Below are 25,441 nucleotides of genomic sequence, written 5' to 3'. Positions count from 1 at the left end.
AACAGACAGGTGAAGATTATGGAGTATAGAATATGTAATTACATACCAGTATCAGATTTTTATTTATGTAGCATTTATGGATCTGTGCCTTGTTACTTGGTGAGAACTCATCCCTAGTATCACAAATATGGCAGTAAAATAAAAAAGAAGAGATGAATTTGGGATGGAGACAAGAAGAACTTAGAGAGAGTTGAGAGGAGGGAGTAAAAATGGCTAGCTGATCTCTATGGAAAGTCTGCCAGTTTTCTGAAGAGGATCAAATGAGAAGGAATGGGTTGGGGGAGAGGAACTCAGGGGAAAGACTAAGAAGAGAGGCTATAGAGAAAACTTTGGTTGAGATATAAAAACAAAAATAGGTAAATGAACAAAAGTTGAAAAATGGAGAGTGTCTATGCTCAAGGTAAAGTGTTTACAAAGATGCATTTCTCAAAGAATTTAAAAGATTTTCAATCAACTTTAGCGTCTATTTAAGTTGATGGTTGGGAGAACAGTGAGACTGTCCTGGGTTCCAAATGAGGGGAAAGAATACTGACAAAGAACTGATTCTGATGGATGTAGTTGCAAACCTAATCAGCGATTTGGCCATTCATCACAGCTGGCCCGTGAAGAGCATCCTGGGCAGAATGGACCAAACCCTGGTGCAACTCTGAAGTTCAGACAACAGGAGGCGATGGGTTCTCTGAAGTCTTCACTGAAGGTCAAAACACAGAATGTGCTGGGTTCTCTTTGGTCATCACTATCTCTGACCAAGGGCTTTCAATCTTTGCAATGAGTTTCAAGATACATATTGTATGATTGGAACAGATCCAGATGTCTCTTAGTAGTCTGTTGATTATGCAGCAACAGTGATCATTTCATTCTTTGTAGTGATTACGGAATACTGACTGGTCTTATGATGTCTTAGAGATTCTTGAGTCTCTTATTATATACACTTTTTATTTCTGACTTGTGGTTTTATAGTTTCTTCTGTTTAAGAAGCAAAAACTAAACTGAACACAAAGGAAAATAGAGAAAAAAAAGATGTCCGAATCAATGTTTGAAAATTGACAAAGGGTTCATATTCATTCAACCTCTTAACAAATGTTTCCCAATCAAATTCAAATATTTGGAGCTTGGTAATTTTTTATATTTTTTTCTATAAATTGTTTATTAAAATAGTGTATTTTAAAACTTTGAATTTTGAATTATTTTTATTTACATTTAAATTTGATTTATGCTCTGCATAACCATGGTTCTACAAAGTTGGAATCATGCATTGCCTCAGTGAGCAGAGGGCACACAACTTGATGTAGATTTCTATCTCTAGAAAAATTTCCATTATTAGTGGCTTCAAAAGCAAGTATAAGCACATTTGGCATGGCCTTATCTCTCTTCTGTGTTATAGTTCAGTCAGACAAATGACTGTTTAGTTGGTCTTCATATCAACAATTTGAAAAAAATCAATAAATACATTCAACTTATGAACTGGGTATTCATTACAAAAGAGAGAAACTTGGACTCTTTCCCTCAAATTTATAAAAATACTCCAAATGAATCAAAGGTCTGAAGGTACAGTTTCTAAAGCTAACTGCTAAAATGAAAGAGGTTTGACACGGACCTTGAAGGCATTGGCATGGTGACTTCTTTTCATGATAATATTCCCCAAAGCAGAGGAAACAAAAGCAAAGTCTTACAAATGGGTATAGCATATATCAAACAAGAAGATTTGATATCACAAAGGAGAAAAACAGGGCAGAATAGGTTGCATTTAGTAATAGAATGTTAGAAATTGCCAACTAATTACCCCAAAATGTTAATAGTAGGATATATGAAGAATTCAAAAGATTCAATATGACAAAAGTCCAAAAAACTCCACCAGAAATATGCAAAAATTATGAATAGACACATCTCAGAAGAAGGTTTAAATGACCAAAAAAAGTTTTGAAAGAGTGTTAAATTCTGTCAGTTTAGTTATCCATGGAAATGCAAATCAAAGCCTCACTGAAGGTCCCTCAGCTAGAATGCCTCTGATGAAGAATAGGAAAGGCAGCAAGTGCTACTGAGAATTGAAGAGGGATTGCTCACACCCCTTTGCTGGGGAGGCAAATATAACACAAACAGTGTGGGGAAAAATGTGGTGCTTCCGGGAGCCTGGATCTAGCACAAGGCACAGCTATCCCCCTTCTGGATGTTCATCAGAGGAAAGATTGCCTGAACATATCACAGAAAAGTCTATGCCTGCTGTGGAATTACACTCAGTATTCAGACAGTAGATTTAGTAGATTTACTCAGGTATCTATTACAGAGCAGCGGATACAGAAAATGTGGTACATATGCACAACAGAAACTTTCCTTTAGACATGGAAGGAAATGACAACTCTATCACACAGCAAAACTGAAGGCCTTAAAGGACTCCATGGTGATGGAAATCAAGTTAGACAGGTGAAGAAAAATACTGGTGCTCTCTCAGATATGAATGTCCTAGATACAGTAGGTTGGAATTGATGATAGCGAATACCAATTGAAGAGAAGGACAGTGGCGGTGGGTGGGGGCTGGCAACAGAGACTGGTGTTGAGGACCACAAGATAAACATTGTTCTTCCTATGAGTTCGTTTGTGTATGTGAATGTGTGTGTGTGTGTGTGTGTGTGTGTGTGTGTGCGCGCGCGCGCGCACACACACTTCTTACTTGGATTTGACGTTAAAAATTCTATACATGTATTGAAATATCACACTGATATTCACAAAGGTGTATATTTAAATATACAAGGAAGGCAAGGAAAACTGGTACTGTGGAACTGGGAGGCATGGACATCCAAAGCTAGGATAACATGTGACAATAAAGAATCCAAAGACAGAGAAGAAGCTGATCTGTGGGGAAGAGGGTAAAGGATGCATAGAGAAAGACAGACAGCATCACAGGGGCCCAGACCAAGAAATACAGAAGCAGATACACAAAACCACTGGGACCAGGACCAGATCGGGTTCTTCTGGAAATACAACAGTTTTCTAAAAACATTTATGATCTTAATATTCATTATTGTTAATACTCACCTGTATCTACTTGTATTTACGTGATGACATTTTTCTACTTTATTGGCCAAAATATTGACTTTTTAAATTTTAGTAAAGTATTATGGTATGCCTAAAATACAGGTATCTAAAATACAGTCCTCTAAAACATATCTGTAGCAGCTTTTTTTCCTTAATGTTTTGAATGAATGCAAAGCTGTTTGTATCATGGAGCTTGGCAGTTGCTTCTAGACTCAAACATGATTATCAGGTCTGTCTGGCTGTAAAAAGCGTTCATATTGTTTATTATGGCTAATTATATTCATAATATGAATGGACCAAATTATTTGGCAACAACCTCAAGAATTATATTTCTGAAAATACTCCATGTTTAACAGGAAAGCATTGTTTGGCTTTCGTTCACAATAACTACCTCCTTTATAATAATAGTGTGTGCTTTATCAGTATTTACAGTTTAGAAAGGGATATATTCTAAATTAATTAAAATTTCATATATGTGTATCTATATTCACATATACTGTACATTATCATATTAAATGTCATCTCAATGTGATAAACAGGTACTCAAACTTTGTAAAATGAGTTGTTACAGCTTTTTAGTAGAAACTGGTAGCAAGGAATATGCTTAAGAATAGCCACTGGTTAGTCTGACCCAAGACCTTCACCCTACACTGTCACTTCAGACCCATGTGGGGATCAAAGTCATTTGTTTTCTTGCCTTGTCTGAAGAAGGACCCTAACCCCTTGCCCCCCGCCCACCTTCCAGGCCCAGACAGAAGCTGCATTGCCGCATGTGTGAATCCTTGCTGAGTCTCAGTTACCTCATCCTATTTGCTGATGATGATATTAGATATGAAATCCCAAACATTCTACCACAAAACTTCTAGAGACAACCAAAAATTTTAGCTAAGCCGTATCATCATGATGCAACATCAACTTACAAAAAATCTGTAGCCTTTTTATATGTCAATAACAAACATTCTGCAAAAAGGGTTCATGGGAACTCTTTCATCTATTAATAGCTTAAAAATCATATCTACAAGTAAACATAACTAATGAGGTGAAAAGCCTATATGATAAAACATAAGTCTCTGAATACAGAGCTTGAGGAAGTAGCAAGACGTGTAGACTGCCAGTTCTCATGAGTTGGTAGAATGTTGTGAAAATATGATCTTCCTACCAAAACAAATTTAAAGACTCAATGTGAGCAAAATCAACACACACAACCTTCTTCAAGGAAATCGGGGAAATATCTTAGAATTCATATGGAAGAACAAAAGACCCCAGAGAACTATGCAATCCTGGGCAGAAAGAATGATCCTGGAACAATTACCACACCAGATGACAAGCTATCTTGCAAAATTATAGTGGTAAACACAACATGGTCCCATCACAAAAATAAAAACGTGGAAAAATGAAATAAAATAAAGAAAGACCAAAACATGAGTTCCCTTAACTACAGCCATTTCATGTTGGACAGAGATCTCAAACATACACACTGTAGGAAAGACAGCATCTTTAACCAGACTGTGCTGGGAAAAACCGGAAGACCAGTTGTAGAAGAACGGTATTAAACACATATCATTCACTGACACAGACATCACTTTCAAAGGGACCAAAGACCCCCCACCACTGTGAAACTTGACCAGCTAACACTTCCAGAAGAAAATATATGCACTACCCTGGAAGATACAGGAATAGAAAAAGGGCTTTCCAAATGGGACTCCATTTTTTTTTTGTTCAGGAAATAAAAGTTACAAATTGACAAATGATGTCATTTATAAAGAGAGAAATAGAACAAAAAATCAAACAAGTGAAGAAACCCAGAAGTTGCACCTATTCATCTGATGGAAGATTAATTTTAAAGAACTAATTTCAAGAGGACAAATAGCTCAATTTAAAATATCCACTACAGATATCAATGGATAATTTTAACAAAAGAAATAAAAATTGTTGAGGAATATCTGAAAGAGTTCCAGCATCGTTGGCAATTAGGGAAATGTATATTAATTACAGTGTCATCTTATGTGAGCCAAAACGGCTCAGATCAACAAGATAACTGACAATAAATGCCTGTGAGTGTACAGGGAAAAGAGAGCTCTCATTCACTGTTGATGGGATTATAAACTGGTACAGCTACTCAGAAATCAGTGTGTGTGTGTGTGTGTGTGTGTGTGTGTGTGTGTGTGTGTGTGTGTGTGTGTGTGTTTGTGTGTGTGTGTGCATGTGTGTGTGTGTTTGTGTGTGTGTGTGTGTGTGGTCTCAATAAGGATAGGTCTATGGCACGAGCCATCAACTCCCCTGCTTGGCCAAGTCATATCAGCATATAGGATGTAGAATGCTAGTACAGAGGTACTTGCTGTATTCACAATAGTTAGAAAATGAAAAGCGCAGAAGCCGTTGACAGAAATGGATAAAGAAACTGGTATATATTACAAGATTGATGTCTGTTAAATTGTAAAGAAAATGAAAGCATGAAGTTTGCAGGAAAATAGATGGAACTGGAAAATATTATACAGTAGAATAGCCCAGACCCAGAAAAACAAAGACCACATGGTCTCTCTTAAGTATGGATCTTAGCTCTGTATCTTTAAATGTGCATCTATATAACATGAAGACATCTCAGAAGCCAGGAAAGTAGAAAGAGTTAGAGGGGAGAAGGAGCTATGGGCAGAGGGGATAGGGGATGTAGTAGGAATCAAGGGCTATAAATAGGGAAAGGAAGAATATGGGGGTGGAGTTTAACTGGGGAAGAGCAAGAACGGAGAGATAAATAATGCTAAGGAAGTTTGAAAATTCCACAGCGATACACATCAGTTTATATCTAGTCATGGAATTGAAGCCCTGATTGATTTCACTAACTGCCTGTCAGTAGGGCTTTGTGAATGACTTAGCACAGGTGGGTGTGTAGGCAGACTGTAGACAGAAAGACTTCAGCTGTGATAAGTGCAGCCCTAAAAGCAGCGCCGCAGGCAAGGGGGTAATTCCCGAGAATCCGAGAGCCAAAGATCCTACAGGAAATAGTGAACCTAGTTAACGGCAAGTAGAAAGAGCTATTACAGACTGCGTTTGGGATACATGTTGGATGAAGGGGTCATGTACTCAGTATCCTGCTGGGATATGGGGTCGTGAAGCTACAGAGCAATGGCCAACAGCTCTGCTTTAGCTCCCCAGCCTCAGAGCCTGGAATTTTTCACTCTGAGGTGGGAACGTTTCTCTACACTGCTTCAGTTTCCCCAGGGTCCTGTGTACTCCCCTCCCTTCTTTGTCTCCAAGAAACAGGAGGATATTTGTGGTTGAGATGGAACACCGATCTTTTCAATACTTTGTCTATTCTTTCAGAAATGATGGCTTGAACAACTTTAGTAGTTTAGCTGTTCTTTATGAAATGCTTCTGCCCCCCCCCCCACCCCTGTCTGATAATGGCCGAATAAGAATGTTGCCAGGACTCTGGTTTATCTTTGGTTTTTAGCAGTCATATGAACATAGGTCCAGCCTCCTCCTTCCAGTTCTAACTGTGCTAGCGTCTAAACGAGATGGCACACACTCACTTCTACCCTTGCCCCAAGTCAGAAGCCAAATAGCACCCTCACTTTCATATTGTTGGGAAAAAGATTAGGGATCTGTGTGATAGCCCTACTGGGCCAAAGTCTTAACTCACTGTAGCCTGTTATTTTGTGGAGAACTAGGAAAAAAATTCTTGAGTATTAATCTGGTTTCCTCAGACACAGATGCCTCCTTCCCTTCTTATTCTTATCCCAAATAGTTATATGTTCTGTTGCTCCTATGTCTAGTAAATAAAATCTAATTATATGAATAACATTTGCTATTATATGGATAGTACATGTAGACATTTAAATGATGCTAAAGCTATAGCACAGGGACAGAGAAAAACAAATAAAGCCACTGACGTCTCTGTCCAGAACTCTTCCGGTACTGTTCAGGAAAAGCATCTGTTTAACAGGGTCCAACAACACCCAGTAGTCCACGTTGTCCTTTAAAGAGAGCTCTATGGTGGGGTCTGGTCCTCCAGCAGTCCCCTTAATCAGCATGTTGTCCACCAGAATTGTACCTGCAAACCAAACACAGCTATTTACAACCAAGCTTTACTCAAAAGCCTTCTTTAGCAAGGATTACGCTTTTAAACCTACCGCCTCACATGTTTCTGCCAAGGTGGAGCACATTCAATATCACACCGAGCATCACCAAGCTGCAAATATCTATCTTCATTATGTTATTTGTCAGTAGTGTTTGGGGAAGATGCAGGGAGGGGGTGGGAAGGATTTCAGACCCCTGCAAAGTACCACCTTGTCTCTCTTCAGCAGCACTGAATCTCCCCCGTCCCCGTCCATCACTTCTCTCAGGATTTATCACTGAAATTTTTTTTTATGCTGAACAAAGGAAAGAACCGTAACCTCAGAGCAGGATACAAATTCCACTCCGTGAGACTTCTGATATGAAAAGAGAGATCTTAAAAATGAGAGAGGAGGAAGGGGGAAGATGCTAAAAGAGCAGCAAGATTTCCCACAGTGAGAGGTGCATCTTGTTCTCACATGTCAGAGCAGATTCGTGAAGCACAAATCTTAATGCTACCTCATCGACACAGCGGTAGCCGCTCATCTGGAGCGCTCAGCTGTAGTGACAGACTCTCATGATTTTATATTTTAATGCTTGGTTTCTCCGTCTCCTTCTTTTTAAAAGGCAGTTCTTGAATAAATATGGAAACGAGAGTGTGCTTCTAACATTTCTTCTCTGAAAAAGACCCCATGTGCTTTACAGATTGAAAGCGAACAGCAGTTGGTGCAGCTCAAATTTGTTTTTCCCCACACAGTAATGATCTCCCTGCCAATCAAGAGAGGATGATGGCTCAGAGTGGTCACTATCTGAGCTATCGCATTGCATGAACAGCATATAGAAAAAGATATGACTGTGAAAATAAAGGTGAGCTCTTCTAAACACTAGAAGACAGTGGAGATACTCAGATATTGCCTGTGCTTGCGCACATCTTACGTAACTCGCAAATATAAACCTGGGCTTGAGAAACAAAATGTCAGATTTATCAGTCACCTATTTAAATGTTTTATCTGCCTAGGAAACTCTGAAAGGAACTGCCTTTCTTTGTAAGTGAACCAGTTTTGTTAATGCCCGTATTCTTCACATCTTCCTGAATTCTAGATGTTATCTTCTTTTTGTTTCTTCTGCAGAACTGTCACGATAACCAGACAGGAATGTCTACCCTAAACCGTATGTTTATCATTGAAACACATTTCTGTTTTTGCATCTGCACACCAACAAGAGCTGAAACAAGCCTGAAAGATGCTCTCACGCACTGAGAAGGCTGCCCAGCTGTCTCCTTCGGCCTCCAACACTGTAGTGTGTGCTTCTGCTTTGAAAAGCAGGTGCTCGTCTTTTGTCTTTTAACAGATGTATTTAGTTTGTTTTATTCTTAAAAACAAATATCTGTTTATTCTTTTTTTCAACCACCCTTAAAAGGATAGAGTGTTTGCTAACATAATTAAATGTAAGAAACAAAGTCTTGAGGACAGAATGGCATTCTTTTCTTTTTCTCTTTACCATTGCCAGTTCAGGCTTGGACAATGTTTTTTTTTTTGTTGTTGTTGTTAACTTATTTTTCATACATAGCATTTTTTCTATTATTGAAAATAGATTTTATACAATATATTTCTGAATTATAGTTTTCTCTCGCCTAACTCTTCCCAGAACCTCCTCACATCACCTCTCTCATCCAAACTCAAACCATTCTCTCTCTCCTTAGGAAACAAACAGGTGTGTAAGAACAATAGTAGACTAAAAGACAACAAAAACAAACAAACCAACTCGAATAGGACTATGCAAGCAAGCAAAAGGAAAAGGGCCAAAAAGAAAGCTCAAGAAACACAAGCAGAGCTGGGTGGTGGTGGTGCACGCCTTTAATCCCAGCACTCGGGAGGCAGAGGCAGGCGGATCTCTGAGTTCGAGGCCAGCCTGGTCTACAAGAGCTATTCCAGGACAGACTCTAGAAACTACAGGGAAACCCTGTCTTAAAAAAAAAAAAACCAAAAAAAGAAACACAAGCAGATGCAGACATATACATGTTCACACACATGGGAACTCCATAAAAACGCAGACTGGACACTATAATACATAGTCCAAAGACCTGAAAGGTCAGCAGCAAACAACAACAACAACAACAACAAAGTCCTTTCAAAACATTGTGAGACAAATACTTTTCAAAAGTGCTATTGAGTTCAGTTTGTGTTGACCACCTGCTACTTAACATGAAACCTGCCTTTAAGAGTGTTCTGTAAACCCAGTGAGTCTCTACCAAAGCAAACTAATTTTTCATTTGCAAGTGGTTATCCTTTGGAGACAGTTTTGGGTAGTTATGGGAGCATGTGTTTACTTCCACTCTCATCACTGCAACCCCATCTGACTCAGAACCTTGCAGGTCCAGTGCATGCTGCTACAGTCTCTATGAGCCCTGCTGTGTTTACAATATCTTGTTTCCTTGGTATCGTCCTTCCCTCTAGCTGTTACGTGGTTTCTACCTCCTCTTCCGCGGGGTCTCCTGAGCCCTGAGGGGGGGGGGGATTCGATGGAGACAACCCATTTTGGATGGAGTCTTCCAAGGTCTTTCACTTCCTGCACGTTGTCCTGCTGAGAGTCTCTGTATTTGTTCCCATCATGTAGGAAGAAGCTTTTCTAATGATGGCTGAGCAAGGCACTGGTGAGTATAGCAGAATGTCATTAGGAGTCATTTAATCTCTCCATTCCTTTAACAGACCAATAGTGCTTGGTTTTCCCCCAGGTCCCTGGCCAATTCAGTCTCAGGTGCTGGGCTACCCAAGAAGCGCTAGGGATGGATTCCATTGCATGGTGTGGTCCTTAAATCCTATAAGATATTGGTTGGTTTCTCTGACAAGCTTTGCGCCACCATTGTGCCAGCCTATCTTGCAGGTGGGTCACCCTTGTAGATTTCTTCTATGTTAGCATACAAAGTACAATGACCATTAATCAGGAGGGATGCAGGCTCTAAGTTGGTACCAGCTCAGCTCCTCTATACTCAGTGAATTGTGGAGGTTTTGTCTTCAGCAACAGGGCCTTATTATCTGTTTGTGGAGAGAAACCAAAAGCTTTGGCAATCGCCTGGATTGTTTAGGGATTACCATGGGACCCCTTTGACCAGCATCTCTGTTAGATGGAACACATTTTAAAAGTGGAGGCTTCCTTTGGTGATAAGAGATGATGTTCATTTGGTTCAGGGAGACATAATATACATGTATATATGTAACACAGAGACAGTGTGTTCACAACCAGATATCCTCTGTTCATTTGCGAGTCATTGTATTTCCTTAAGTAAATGGTTGTAATGCAAATGGATCACTCTCCAAAAATACTGAGGAAGCCTCAGCGTGGAGGGGAGAGGACCTTTGTGTTTCTAATTAACCTAATTTTATGAAGCTTAAAAAGTATATTGTGCAGAGAGGAAATAATGGAGTGACTGGGCTCATTCCAAACTCTAATATATACATTGCATAGAGCCTCCCAGATGATGCCACGATCAATTAATTACCCAAAGGTCTCCAACCACTCCTTTAGCTTCCCCAGTAATATTTTCCCAGTTTTGCCCCTTGGAAAAATGGTACACCGCAAACTCACAGAATCTTTTGCTTTCTCTCACATGTTATTCTACGAGAAAAACAAAAACAAAGAAACAGGGAGTGGATTTCACGATCATCAGACTAAAACAAGACTCTTCTTATGCACGAACCTTTTGTCCTACATCTTTCTGGGATGCTCGCAGAAATCATCTTTTATCTGACTTTCCTTCTTCTTGGTTTAGAGACAAGTTCTATAGGCCAGTTATGAATTTGTACTTAGCATATCTACATAACAGAAAGTCTTGTGGGAGGAAGTATACCTGTTTCTAGCAACTTCATTAAAAAGTTTTAATATAAACTTTAGGTGAATTGTGATTTAAATATTAGGAGGCTGTTAGCAGCCTGCCATTCTTTCTAAAGATGAATAATGCTGCCTCCCCATTAAAAAGTAGCTAAATGAAAACTCATATATAAAAGCATAATGCTTTGCAAAATTATGCTTTTGCTGAAATTTAAATCATTTATATTTCATAAAAGAGCAAAAATTATGACAAAATGGAATACATCACTATAATGTACATATTTTTAGGGAATAATACGTTTTTATACTTATTTTTACTTTATGTTACTTAATAGATAGTGGGTCAAGAATTTTGTAAAATTCCATGTACAAAAGTTTAGAAATAGAGAATCACCTCCGAAAGCCAGTGAGCATTGAGGATGGTACCGTAGTTGAAATCAGCATGGCAGTGAGGAATGAGAACGAATCCCATGGAGCTGAGTCCATGGAGCAGCAGTGCTACCTCCTCTTGCTAGGGTACAGCATGGAGTGTGTAGCATGAAGTCAGTGCTCCATTCAGAGGAGCTGAAGCATCCTTCAACTGGGCAATCTCTTCAGTGGTCACTGTGAGGCCTGCCTCTTGCTTTCTGTATGTGCGGTGCCCTTGTGTGGTTACAGCCTGTCCCTTGCCTATAACAGGAAAAGAGGTGAGGAAGTGATGGGAAGATATGTTCCCATGGAGGTGTTTACAGAGCCGTTTTTCTCTCTTTGCCTGATGACTTTGATAGAGCAGCTTAGGCACATTGGGACACACATAGGGCCAGGAGCTGTGTGGAGCTATTAGGAACTATACGTGGCCTGCAACTGATTGCAATCAAGTCACTGAAGAATATACAGATATAACCAAAAAGAATAAGTAGTTTCCAGTGATCCAAGTAAGCTTGGCTGCCTCCTTAATACTTCCTTAATACTATGTTGCTGACAACTCTTCCATCACAGTCCTAGCAGGCTGAGTAGTGAAGGATGAGCCTCTGCTTGGTCTGGAACTTGACTGAAAGCACCCATGGAATTATAGATGTTTATTGTTTAAAGCCACTAAGTTTTGAAAACCTCATTGTGTAGTAATAGATAATATAGGTTTTAAAGACAAAGGTCTACGTTAAAAATCTTGGCTCCAAATCATACTCTGTGAGGCTTAGCAAATTTCCCAGATTCTTATAATTTCCCAGACTCAACAACAGGGCTGTTATGATACCTGAACATTATGAGTGAAGTTACATAGCTATTAATTAATACTTTTCATCTATGTCATGGGCATTGCATAGAGATTTAAGCTTGCAAAGGAGTTATTATTTTTCATGAAATTGTGAGTATCATGCATGCTCTTTTTACAGAGAGATGTAATATTTTTAAATCTGAGATAAAAGTATGAAATTTAGGCTGGGGAGATGGACCAGCAGTTAAAAATGCTCTGTAATCATGAAAACCACAGTTCAGATCCCAGAATCTACCCAGCAACTGGAGGGTTCTTGCATGCCTTCTGCTCTAGCCTTCCATTTCAAAGGGATGGAGACAGGAGGAGTATTATGGCTTGCTGGTTTCGAACCCAACCATACACACACACACACACACACACACACTGGTTTCTGCTAGAAATACTTCCTCAGAGAATGTGCATAGAGTGACAGATGACACCACATGCCATCTCTGTCCTCCAGGTGACACCAACACACATGTACCTACACTCACAAAGACATAACAAAACAGAGGGTCGAAGGTATATGGATGATAGAGATAGATAGATAGATAGATAAATAGATAGATAGATAGATAGATGATAGATGGATAGATAGATGATAGATAGATAGATATAGATAGATAGATAAATAGATAGATAGATGATGATAGATAGATAGATAGATAGATAGATAGATAGATAGATAGATAGATAGATGATAGATAGATAATGTGTATAAAAACACAGGAAAATGGCCACGTCTGTGAAAAAAAATTAATCAGAAACAGAAAACAGGGACAGCTTATTTTTAATTACTGTTGAGAATCTGTCACAAGGCAAAGGCTATTCTTTGCTGGTCAAAAAGAAATGCTAACAACCTAACAACCTAGCAAGCAATGGAGGTCATATTACTGAAGTCAAATGAGGTTAGGATTTGTTGACTGGAACAAGTACCATAAGTGATAAGGCGTAAAGACCAAGTGATCACCAGCACCTCCAATTAGCAGACACAAAAGTGAGAAAGGCTCACACCTTCCTAACGCTGCAAGACTATCATTTTTAGACCATCACACTGAAGCGGTCTGAAATTAAATACCTAACATTTTCAAAACAGATGATTCGCAAAGGCACTAGAAATGTGACTACAAGGCAAGCCTTCTCTTGCTTTCATCTTTCCTAATCTGATAAAGAATGTAGAACTTAGTCTGTTCCAGAGGGAATGTGAGGAAGGCGGGGCCGGGAAGGCAGGAGACCTAGAGGAGAGAGAGGAGACTCACTTGGTCATTAGCCTTCCTCCCATTTCTTTCCCTTGAGACTGCAGTAAAGACTAAGGTGAGATGAGGTCTTCTGGGGCCCTCCTGCTGCTCACCAAGCGTGTGTGTTCCTCTAGTCTGCTTCTCTTCCTCATGCCCCCCAACCCACAGGTTCGGACAGGCTCCCAAGTATGGGACACAGTCAGTTCATACATAATTTGTTGACTTCTTCAGTGTACTTAATATCGGAAAAGGCTATAGAAATGCTGGTGAATTGATCTGCTGTGAGCATAGCTTCTAATGACTTCAATTCTTTTCTATAATTTTGAATTTCTGTTTGAACTCAAACTGTGTTTATATTGTAAACAGCTTAATAGGACACATTATACTCTCCCCCTGTTTTCTGATGGTTTCAGATTTAATTAAGCATTTTATATGTACTTAAAATACTTTATAACAAGATACACAGTATTTTAAACATATAATATCATGGATGAATTTGTAGGAAAAAAGCAATGCGATTTTGTTTCTAATAATTCTGAGCGATTGTAGCTCTAAAATTAAATCCATTTCCTCACCTCTAAATCTATTCAAAAACTCAACCAAAAGCAGAAGGTTCTTGCAACTACACTAAATGACAATTAGCAAAAATATCACATAGAGAGGTTTTATTTCACAGGTAAGTTGCTTCTACAAACCAGTCCTTGAAGGACTTATTAAATAAATTGTGTGTATTTTCTACTTGATTTCTAAGTATCCACGTATTAGGAAAGTCAACTGCCATCTTTTTAAATCAAAGTATCCACCCTGGGAAAATCAATATGCTGAAGTCTGACCATTAAAGAATAATAGAGTACAATAAAAAAGAACAGCAAAAATTTAGCTAGGTGTCACAGAAGTTGCTGACCAAGTCAAACTGAATTCAATGAACTCTCTAATGACAAGTGAAGTTAACTCTCTAAGCCTTTCTGAATTTTCCATACTAAAGATAAGTACCAGTTTAAAAATCAAAGTAAGTCAAATATGTTTCTTTTAAATATTTAAAAAATATTTTTTCATTTGGTCTTTAAACCTCAGGTAAGCACTGGATTCCAGTGTGAAGTTCTAATGTGGTTTCAGAAAACTTTATAGTTTTTACTATGCAAACTTCCATTTTCTTAGCTAACCCAACTACTAATTATCTAATTCTTTGTTATGCTCTGACACATAAGGCAGTTTTCTTAATTTTCTATTGGGATGGTTCATTTTCAGTGTGGAGACCATAATTGATTTTGTATAGTCTTGATTTTGTAATCGACTTTGTGCAACTATTTCTTTGTTCTAGCAGTGTGCATATTTAATCAAGATTTTCTACATATATACTATATTTAGAGAGGAAGCTTATTTAACTTTATAGAATGCCAGCAGAGAATTTGCAGAGTCTTTTAAACAACTTTAAAAATCTTCGTTCAACAATAATCCATTATTATTGAGAACACTACCAGAAAGTAATTGTCTATTTTTCTGTAAATATATTTCTATCACCAAAAATAAAGCAGTGATAGCTAGTTTATTTAGCTGCTCCTAACACTCTAAAAGAAAAATATTTGTTTAAAATACAGGTAAAGGATATAAATAGACACCACTCCAAAGAAGATTCATTATCAACCAAAAATGACTATGAAAAGTTCTGGAACTTTATATTCAGTAGGGAAAATCAAACCAGAACTGCCATGAATTCCCTCTTCTACCCATTAGAATAGGTATCAACACCACACTCAAAGCACAGAAGGACAAAATGTGAAGTACTGCTTAGAATGTGGTACTTGGGGTGAGGAGATGGCTCAAGACTCTTCTGTAGTAGAAGCATAATGATCTGAGTTCAAGTTCCCAGACAGCATGAACAAACCTGGGGACAGCAGCATGTGTGACATGTAGCCCTAGAATTTGGGATCCAGACAGAGGAGGATGGTTGGGGTTTCCTGGCTTGTTGATAGGGCAGAACTTATGTGGGGAGAGATAGACTGTATGCTGGAAAGAAGAGGCAGAGGGAGAAGCCAAGGATCCTCCACCTGAGACGATGCCAGTGAGAATTTTGCTGGTAAGACACAGCCACATGGAGATACACAGAATAATGAAGATGGGTCAAATTAAGATGTAAGAGTTAGCCAATAAGAAACTAGATCTAATGGGCCAAGCAGTGATTTAATTAATATAGCTTATGTGTGGTTTTTTTGGTTCTGGGTGGCTGGGACAAACAAGCAGCCTCCTCCTACACCCCCCATTTTCACCCCCCCAAAATAGTAGTCTAAAGGAGACTGGGAATGGAAAGCTAGTTGGCCCTGTGGGTTGGAACATTTTGATTTCTACTTTACCTCACCTGCTGCTTAGCTGAACATTCAGGGACAGAGGCAGCCAGGTCTGCTTCAGGAAAACCATCTTGCTGAGCCTATAAATATGAATTATTTCTTGCTGAGATACTATGGTCGACTTTTCCGAGGGAAATTTCTTAATTCCTATTGATATCAGGACACCATTCCATCACAGCATCCTCCACTACCTTGCCTACATCTTGGATAGTGCTATAAGCAATGGAGCTCCTCATGGATGTTAGATGCTTCTCCCACATGTTTGCTAAACCCTGTTGCTATGCATGACTTCTGGTCAGGCTGGAAGAGTATGATAAAGAGTGGCTTATCAGGTTATGCATAAACATGAGTCTACTCCACATTTCAATCGCCTGAAGCTTTCAAGTTCTCTAACGTGGTGCTTCTGGACTGTAATGCGTCTATGACTCACTAGGGATCTTAGAGCGACAAGCTCTGACTTTGTAAATACAACTCTGGCCTCTAGTTGATGGTGCCCCTTCTCTATAAATCTTGATTCGTGGAATCATACCTTTTAGCTTTTTTTTTTCTTTAAATGTCATTCATGACAGAGGCCTCAGTTTCATACATAAACTTACTAGAAATGTTTATCTGTGGCTTTTTATATATCACACTATCACTGAATTAGGACCTCAGAGAGAGGGTTTCAGGCACCTGACTTAACAAGTCAACCACATGATTCTGATGCTCTGCTGAGAACCTAAATTTGCAATAAGCTGGAAAGAATGGAAAATTTTGAACTCTTCAACCGTAGGAAGCAACCAAGAACTCAGAGCAGTCTACCAGTCTATTCATACCACCTTTGATAGTACAGCCTACTTATTCAACATATTCCATAATGAATCCAAACAAATAGACTCAGGGAAAGGATTAAGCATGATGAAATTTAAAAGCATGAGCTTGTACAGAAATTACCCATGTTCAGTGAGTACGGGACTATTAATTACAAATATCATAGTCTAGGTAATTAGTAGGAAAAAGAGTCTACCTTCATATAAGAGAGGTACGAGAGATTTAGAGGTTCAAGTGTGACTACATCATTCTCATCTGTTTTAATGTCTCACTTGTTCCTGGCCGTGTTTTCATTGACTTTGTTTCTAGGTTAAAAGAAAAGGAAGGGCTGGGGACACATGTGGCCCTAAATCTGTCAAACATTTACACATGCTCAAAGATGTAGGCCTCCTTCAAAGCCGTTAGGGAGACATACAGGTTCCCCGTGGATATTCTTGGCATATTTTATAGATGTTCATTTCACCTTTTTGTTTTTTTGCTACGTAGATTTTCTAGGATTGTCGGAGAAAGCAGATATGACCATAATTACTACTGTTGTCATGGTGATTAAATACTTCAGCCACTTGAGCTTCCAATGTTCTACACCTGCACTTCATCTCATGCTACTGCGGGTGCTAATTTGGGTAATTGTGATGCTATGCTTGGCACAGATTAGCCACATGCCATGTAGATTACCCACCTTGAAGAGGAGAACATATCTCCAGCTTTTCAAATATATGTGCAACGCAATCCAAACATTTTATTACAAGGTCGTTTTATTTATTTACTTATTTCTGTCCCTTGGAGGCAAGTCAAAGTACCAATTACAATATCAGTGTGTCAGCAAGAAAACGTCAACTGCCAATCTTTGAAGTCAGTGTGGGCTCAGCAAAGGAACTCTTAACAGGGTGGAGTAAGGGAAATTACATGTGATATAGACATGCAGCAAGGAATACAGAAGGGAAATGCTATGAAAATAACCAAAAATGAATATAACAGAATCACAAACAACTTCTCACGATGAGAGCCACTGTGAGAAGTTTTCCCTTGCAGAGAAACTTTAATTCCAGCACCGTAGGAACAAGCTTTTCTATAATACTGAGTCACCAATCACTCAGTTCTACCCTCAGTCTCCAGCTACTAAGAGCCACACCATTTCACAGCCGAGCATTCCCTCCTCATACAGATCCTCTCACGTCCCGAGCATCTCACCTTCTGGCTGACTTCTTTCTCATCTATGTTCCTTTCTGATCTCCCTGCTCAAACAATCCAGTTTCCACGGCATATTCTTTATCATCCCTCCTTCCCAGTGTCTTATGAGTCCTATGTGTGCAGCTGACTCATGATACCTTAACATGCAGTCACCATCCACACTACTTTCCTGCTCAAAAACCCACTCCCTGATCTCCACAGCACCACTCACGGATGTCAGGTGACTCAAACTGAGCACTGACTAGAAGGAGCCAGGAGGCTCAGTCCTTCCATACATTTTTCTTGTTATTTATCCTGCATCAGTTTAAGTGGTCTCCATTTTACTGGTGTTAAGTTTATTATTTATCATTATCCAATCTCTAACACACCTCTTACCCATTTATTAGAAAAGAATATATCTTGAATATAACCAGGACTGGATAAATTTAAAAATTGTCTTAACAGCTTGGTCTATGCCAACCTTCTTATGGTTATCGCAGTAAATCCCCAGATGGTCTTCATGCTGCAGACTCTACTCTGCCTTTGTCTATTTTCAACACACCTGCTAAAATTATCCTTCAAAAATATGCCAGCTCAAAATTCTCTAATGGCTTCTAATGCCCCAGAAAATAGAAGCTAAATCCTTTCACTGATCCAAAATGTCTAACACGATTTGGTCCTTTCAGTCTCTCGAAGGCTGCTATTTTTTAAATCACAGCAGCCACCTTCTCTACTTAGCCTTCTTGCCTTGTGCCCCATACCTAACCCTTCCCTCGCTGCAAGGCCTCTGCGAAATCATCTCACTCATGGCTTCTCTCACCACGTTACTGACTTACACATAATACTGCGCACATTTCTCCAACTTCTATTTTTCTACTCCATCTAGTAAATATTTAATGGATTAATGAAAAATAGAATGCTGTTATATAGTAGTTTTTTTAACTTAAATTTAAAAACACTTTGAAACTTTGGGCTGGAGATACATTTATTATTGGTGGTTATTAGGCTTAGATTTGTAGCATATTCCACCAGAAATGGGTAAATAGTTTTCATAGCATTAATTTCACAATTTGATACATAGGTTCTGATTAATGTGAAATTTATTATTATGAAAGAATTATGTAAATATTGCTTTCATATGCTCATTAAAATATTAGAATGTTGATATAATTAGTCAAATCTACTTGAAGGTTTATTTTTTATAACTCTGTCTACTGGTTAGTTGGAAATAATGAACAATTGAGAGAAGTTCATATATCACATACACATTCCCTAATTATCTTATATATAAAAGAAACAATAGGAACTCAGAAAAAAGTAAATACACAAGAGTTCATGTTTGTTATTCTCAGGATAAGTGTATTTCATTAAAGAAAGATCTCAGTATCTCAAAGAACCATAGTACACAGGACAGAAGTTGCGAACTAATTTTTACATTGTTAAGTACTATTTCGTTATTGTTATTTGGGCCATTTGATGGTAATACATCTTATATTATGTTGAATTGCAATTACTTTATTCACATACTGTCTTCTGATAATGCTTGAGAAAAGTGAACATTCTTGAGGACTGGTTCATTACCACCTCTCTGACCTCTGCCTTTCCATCAATACATCCTCATACCACCTCTACTCTGTCTTCACACTGGGGAAAGTCAACCAAGTGAACTCTAATATCAACACTGCTACTCTCGTTCCATTCAAACCTTAAGACCACACCTGAAATTCTTGTCATCTTTACTACTGATTTTCTCATTCTGCGGCAACAGCAACTTGCAGAAGGTTTATTTGGCTCAAGGTTTGAAGGGTACAATCCATCCTGATAGGGGAGGCAAAGCAGCTGATCACATGGCACCCATGGTCGCATGGCACCTATGGTCGCATGGCACCCACAATAACAAAGCAGAGAGAAGAATGAATTTCCCCTTTTCCTTGTTTATTCAGTCCTCTATACCAGCGGTGAGAAGGTGTCACCCACGTTGAGGAGGGGTTCTCATGTCATACTCCCAGGAATGACACTCACAGATTTACTGAAAGCTGTTTATCTCTTTAATACTCCATGCCTTTTGTTTCCTATGAAACCAAGTTTTCCTCTTGTCAACCTGTCTGATAAAACACACCTGCACTACTGTATTGAATGCTAAGGCTCTCATCCTTAGTGAAGATTCTAAAGAAACTCATGAGGAGGAAATGCCACCACGTTCTTAGCGCACACTAATCCATTTACAATGGGACAGGTTAAAAGTTTAATGGCCACTACGAAAGGTAATGAAACGGCAATAACTAAATAAAGTTGGAGATAAAACTTGAATATCAGATTTGAAAGAAAATTGCAAGAGGAAAAATTCAGAGAAATGCATACGCTTATCTCATCCTTCGTTTCCCCCATTTGCAGCCTTTTCAAAAGATGCTGGAAAGTCTCCACTAACCCTTTAAAACAATCTGCATTTCATTTTCAAAAGGTTGCAGGCTGTTGTTTTCTGTTTACCATGTCTGAACCACTTCAGGATCCCTTTCCTTAATCCACTCTACTTCATAGTCTTACTCCAGAAAGGTCTTTTGTTTGGAGAGAAGACATTCCTACGGTCTGATTCTGAATGCCTTCGCAGGCAACCTTAGAGCCATTACTGGGCATGGAAATCCATCTCTACCTTGCTATGTGGGCTCTACGGCTGTTCTAGAATGTGCTTTAGTACATTCCATATAGTTTTTGTTCCATTGGGGCAAAATAATGTCTTCTACGTTTTATGATGTGGTGAACTACAGGAAGGAAAGAAAATGAGGAAGTAGGAGTAGAAAGATGATGATAATGATGAGAAACTAAATCTAGAACTTGTGTCTAATAAAACTGTGCAATTAATCTTAGCTCCGGTTCACAGTTATAATAAATGAAGATGCTCTAAAGAGGCTTAAATTAGTCTGCAGGTGTAGATAGATGGTAGAGTGGCCTGGCATGAAAAATGCTCGGGGCTCAATTGAGCAAACCATCGCCAACAATAATAAAGGCTGAAATGGGTAATGGTTCTGTGTTAATTTCAGCATGAGTAGGAACTGGTAAGGCAGGGGCTGAGATACTCTAGGATTAAATTACACAAAAATTTATGGTTGTATGCGATAACAAATCATTAACGATTATATTAAATATATAAACATCTTAGAAAGCATGAATACACAAGAAAAACAAACTAATGATAAATTGTTAATATCCTCCTTTTCTGCATGTGTGTGTACGTACCCGTTATATACATATACATTTTGAGGGATGGCTATATACAACATAATTCTATATAATATATTTTCCTGTATTATAATGGAGTAAATTTTGCTCCATATTAGGATGTGTCTTAAGTACTTTGAATATGTACAGTGCCTTGCAGCACACAAATGCTAACTATGTGGTTCTAAGCATTAATGCATCATCACACGAAGCTGTGAGAGTCAAGAGGCAGGAGGGTCTTTTAAGGATTTTCATAGCTCTAAGCCAGTAAAGGTGATTTCCCCAAAGCCTGAGGACCTAAGTTTTGTTGATCAGCCTCTGATCACAACTTTTTTGAGTTGTCCTCTGATGTCCATGTGCTCAGAAGTAAGTTCTGCTAATGAAAGGAAACTAAACAACTAATAAAGGATGTGCTCTTTCATTTCTGGATTTCTGGATTCTGGATTGTTTTGTGTGTGTGTGTGTGTGTGTGTGTATGTGTCAGAGAGAGAGAGAGAGAGCGAGAGAGAGAGAGAGAGAGAGAGAGAGAGAGAGAGAGAGAGAGAGAGAGAGAGAGAGAAAACACATCTTAAAAGAAGACTTGCCAGCCACCAAGCTGTCCTGAGACTTGAGGATGAGAGCTTAATTATGGGGAAGGGAAGACTAATGGAATCTGTGGAATCTGTATTGTATTGAAGCAGAGTGGGGTGGGGGCTGAGAGGATAGAAATAGCCACCAAGAAATGGACAGGGGACCTCACTGAGTGTGCATGACAGCAAAGTACGATGACATCTATGCATAAAAATACCTTAGTGAAACCTATCATGGCATGACAACTCTAAAAAATAATTTAAAATAAAAGAAAGAGAAGCAAGGCCCTCTGTGTTCCCTGTATTTACCTATAGGGGGCACACGTGTTCCGACATGGTTTACTTCATAGTCTTCTCAAGGAAGAAGGAGGCAAACACAGAGCATAGCTTGAGGGGCCTGTGTGGGATCCTCCCTGATGTCCTGGTCCCTGGCCATCACCTGCCATCAGTGTGTTTTGTCTTCAGGTTATCATTGTTGATTGCAAAGTCAGACAATTTATTCTTGTGCAACACATTACACAAACAGGCTTCAAACTCACCCCTTTCAGAACAATTCATTCCCTGCATGTCTCCTGTCTATAAATGGCACGGTCACCTTAATTCAACTCTGATAATCTTCTCTTAGATTCTTTATTTTTTTCTTACAGGAGTTCGGTATGACCAAGAGCTCACCAGATTGTAGACCAGCACTCAACCTATATACAGCACGCCTATTAGTATTTCCAGGCAGAGAGATCGAAGGCAATGACCCAGGGGCCCACTTCACTGTCCTTTAGCCCTTTAATTACAGCCTTTGGAAATCAGTTTCACAGCTAAAAGGTGGCGTGACACAGGGAAAGGGCCATGGCTTCATTCCAGAGTTTAATGTGCTAATAACGGGAATGGAAGGCAAAGGCCCACACTGATATATATGTCATGTCGAGCAGAGGTGTGACCCAATCAAACACAATCATCGAGGGACTCAGCTGCCACCATGAGCGGGCCGGAGTTCAAGTGATAACTGTTGATTGGGATGGGATTTGAGAATACCAGGATGGAAATGATGCTTCTCTCTTGCAGTATGTTATTTCCAAATGAGTAGAAAATGTCCAGATAATACTAGAATTTTTATCTGAGTGGATTTTTTTCTTGTTTCTTTCCATTTATATTTTGATTCATTGTGTAATGCTGCATCTAATTGAGGATTTCTCTCCAACCACTTCTGGCTCACTCTGAAAAGTCAACTGAACATTGCAAGGGCAATGTGTGCTCATGTCCTGAAGTTCAGGAAAACGTCTTGCCTGCGGGCTCCAACCTCCTCTGGATTTTCTTTGCAAAACTTCATACAAAAAAAACAATGTCTCTGATTTTTCAAGATAAATATTCTCTCAGTCTCTTTCCAATTTTATAATTCGGGAATGCCTTTCTCACAAACTGGACAGCCATCAGTTTGAAGGACCAGAAAGACAATTTATTTGTTATCTGTGAGTTTGTTTGGAAGGGGCGGAAATTATTTCCACAAGCAGTGATGAACAGACGCAGACGGTTTGATCACACGGACTGACCTCATCCAAATGCCTTCCAGCACTTTCCTATGAATTACTTCAGCCTAGAAAATTTCTCTTGCCTGTTGTTTCCAGAGACGTGAGCAGTTTCTTTCCATTACAGAAATAGCCTTAAGTAATGACTTCCTTGCCTGTTTAATTTGTTCATTGAAATTATTTTTGGAAGAACTTTATTTAATCCAGTTGTGTTTTTGAAAAAGAGCTTAATTTTAACGTATTGTCATTTTATAAAAAAATGATTAAATACACAGAAATGAAACGGAAGACAAACACACACTGTAAACGATATTACATGTATTCAAGGAGACACTTATCAACAAAGCTTCCAAAATTGGGACAGTTTGAATGGGTCTCATTCTTCTGCAGGTACTACATAATCCTCCAAGTATAATGACTTGAAAGTATTGCTGCAAGATAGAAATTTATTCATTACTGGTAAGATTTTTAGATATTTCCAAATTAACACAGTCTAATTGAAATCCATTGCTCTATTTGCTGTCCCTTCAAAGGGTAATATCACATTGTTTCCTCTGCTACAAATGCTCCACCGAAGTCAGATTGAATTCAGAAAGTTAATTTGTTTAATATCTTAGTTGGCTACAAATGTGTTTTTGTTATTACTAAAAACAACTTTATTTTTAGTAAAAAATATTTTTTTAGCCTAATTGAGGTAAAAGTTAGATAGCAAGATTTTGAAAGTAATTCCACAGATATTACACTTATGCTCATATATTGTTTGAAATTGGGAATAAAGTAATCTGAGAAGCAAGGTACATAAAGACTCAAAGATCAGAATTGTATTTAATACAGAGAAAAATTTAAAAAAATATAGGTTCTGCTGAAATCAAACAAAAAATCCTTATTTAAAAATGGTAAAATTAAAACAGTTCAGATCATTTGCTTCCAAGGTCTTTCCTGAATTATAGGATGTTGTAATGAATATTGCATGTGCCACGGTGTATGTAGTCATGCCTACCTTTTCAACACATGTGTGTGAATATTCAGAGCGTTCTGGGAAATCTATGATATCAAACTTCACTCTGAAGAGTAGCTGAGGAGAATTCTAGATTGAGTGAGAGTGACTACCACTCAGTGTGCAATGCTAATTCTAGCAACTGCTTAGCGAGATAAAAAGATTCAAAACAGGAGAACACAATCCGGAAAGTGAAAACACAGTACCAGAGGCAAGGTAAGGAAAGTAAGCATCAGGTCACCAAAGGCAACAGGACAGAGAGCATTCTGCCACGAGAGACAGCAAGCCAGTGAGAATCTGGCCACCAGAGACACCAGGAGAAAGGAAAACAGCATCTGATTATGACAGGCACTAGGTTAGTGAGCATTTGGTCATTAGAGGGGCACCAGCAGAGTCCACTTCTCCTCAAGTTGGATGAGAACCTCAGGAGTATCTGAGGGGAGCTGTGTGGGTTCGAGTTCAGAAGGAACATACTGGCATCTCAGACTGGACAGTATGAAAGAGCAGAATTTAGATGAAGGGATTTTTGCAGGAGATCCAATGATGCTCAGATGCTCGGAGGACATAAAAGCTTTGGGCTCCCAGTGAGGTGTTTTTTTTTTTTTTTCTTTTTTGTCAGTAGACAGTGGCCATGCCAGAGAATAATAAGAATGAAGAGAACTGTGTCTGGCCCACGAGGGTCAACAAGTATAGCGAGGAATGCTCTCCATGAGAGGCAGGTGGTAGAGTTGTCCAGCTGTCTATGTGGATAGAGTTCCATCAGTCAAGAACATGTGAATGTGAATACCAAGTATCCAAAGATGTTAGTCTTTGAAAAATCTGCCAAAGCAGCCAGTGATTTAACCTCAGGAATTTATTGTTCCAGACCAGAGGACACAGCAATATGATTTTTTCCTTCCTCTATTTCTCTCATGTCCATCAAGACAGTGTCGGCAAATTGAAAAAAAAAAATAAGAAAACAAAAAAGAAAAAAAAAAAAACAGAGTAAATTGTCAAACCTCAGACACAAATCCAGTGCTGGATTTCAGGGAAGTCCTAGAGAGCTGACACGCTTTAGTATGCATAAGGATCAGGAAAAAAGTAGATTCCATCACTAGCGAAGGAATGTCCCAGTAGAGAGAGAGAGAGAGGGAGAGGGAGAGGGAGAGGGAGCGGGAGGGAGAGGGAGAAGGAGAGGGAGAGGGACAGAGAGAGAGAGAGAGAGAGAGAGAGAGAGAGAGAGAGAGAGAGAGAGAGAGAGAGAGAGAGAGAGAGAGAACAAGCAATCCAAAAGCAAAAGCTTCCAGTCCCATGTCCTTTTATGTGGGCTGCCACCAGAAGGTGTGGTTCAGATTTAAGGAGTGGTCTTCTGATCTCAAACGATCTGATAAGCATAATCCCTCACAGGAGAGCCCTGTTGCTTGGTTTTCAGTTGATCACAGATGTGGT

The 25,441-nt window shown here is 39.0% G+C and overlaps 1 protein-coding gene across 12 annotated transcripts in view; it reads right to left on the bottom strand.

The window, feature by feature from the left end:
* Positions 1-25,441, bottom strand: part of Pcdh15 (protocadherin related 15) — a 535,963-nt gene that overhangs the window by 367,655 nt on the left and 142,867 nt on the right. For all 12 annotated transcript variants that reach the window (XM_038341596.1, XM_038341597.1, XM_038341595.1 and 9 more), the window contains one exon: positions 6,924-7,084. In XM_038341596.1, coding sequence (XP_038197524.1) covers positions 6,924-7,084 — 161 coding nt within the window. The remainder of the gene's footprint in view (positions 1-6,923; positions 7,085-25,441) is intronic.

Source organism: Arvicola amphibius, chromosome 9, assembly GCF_903992535.2.
Source record: "Arvicola amphibius chromosome 9, mArvAmp1.2, whole genome shotgun sequence".
Taxonomy (NCBI): domain Eukaryota; kingdom Metazoa; phylum Chordata; class Mammalia; order Rodentia; family Cricetidae; genus Arvicola; species Arvicola amphibius.
Note: the sequence above shows the minus strand (reverse complement) of the source record. Positions and strands in the feature narration are given on the sequence as shown.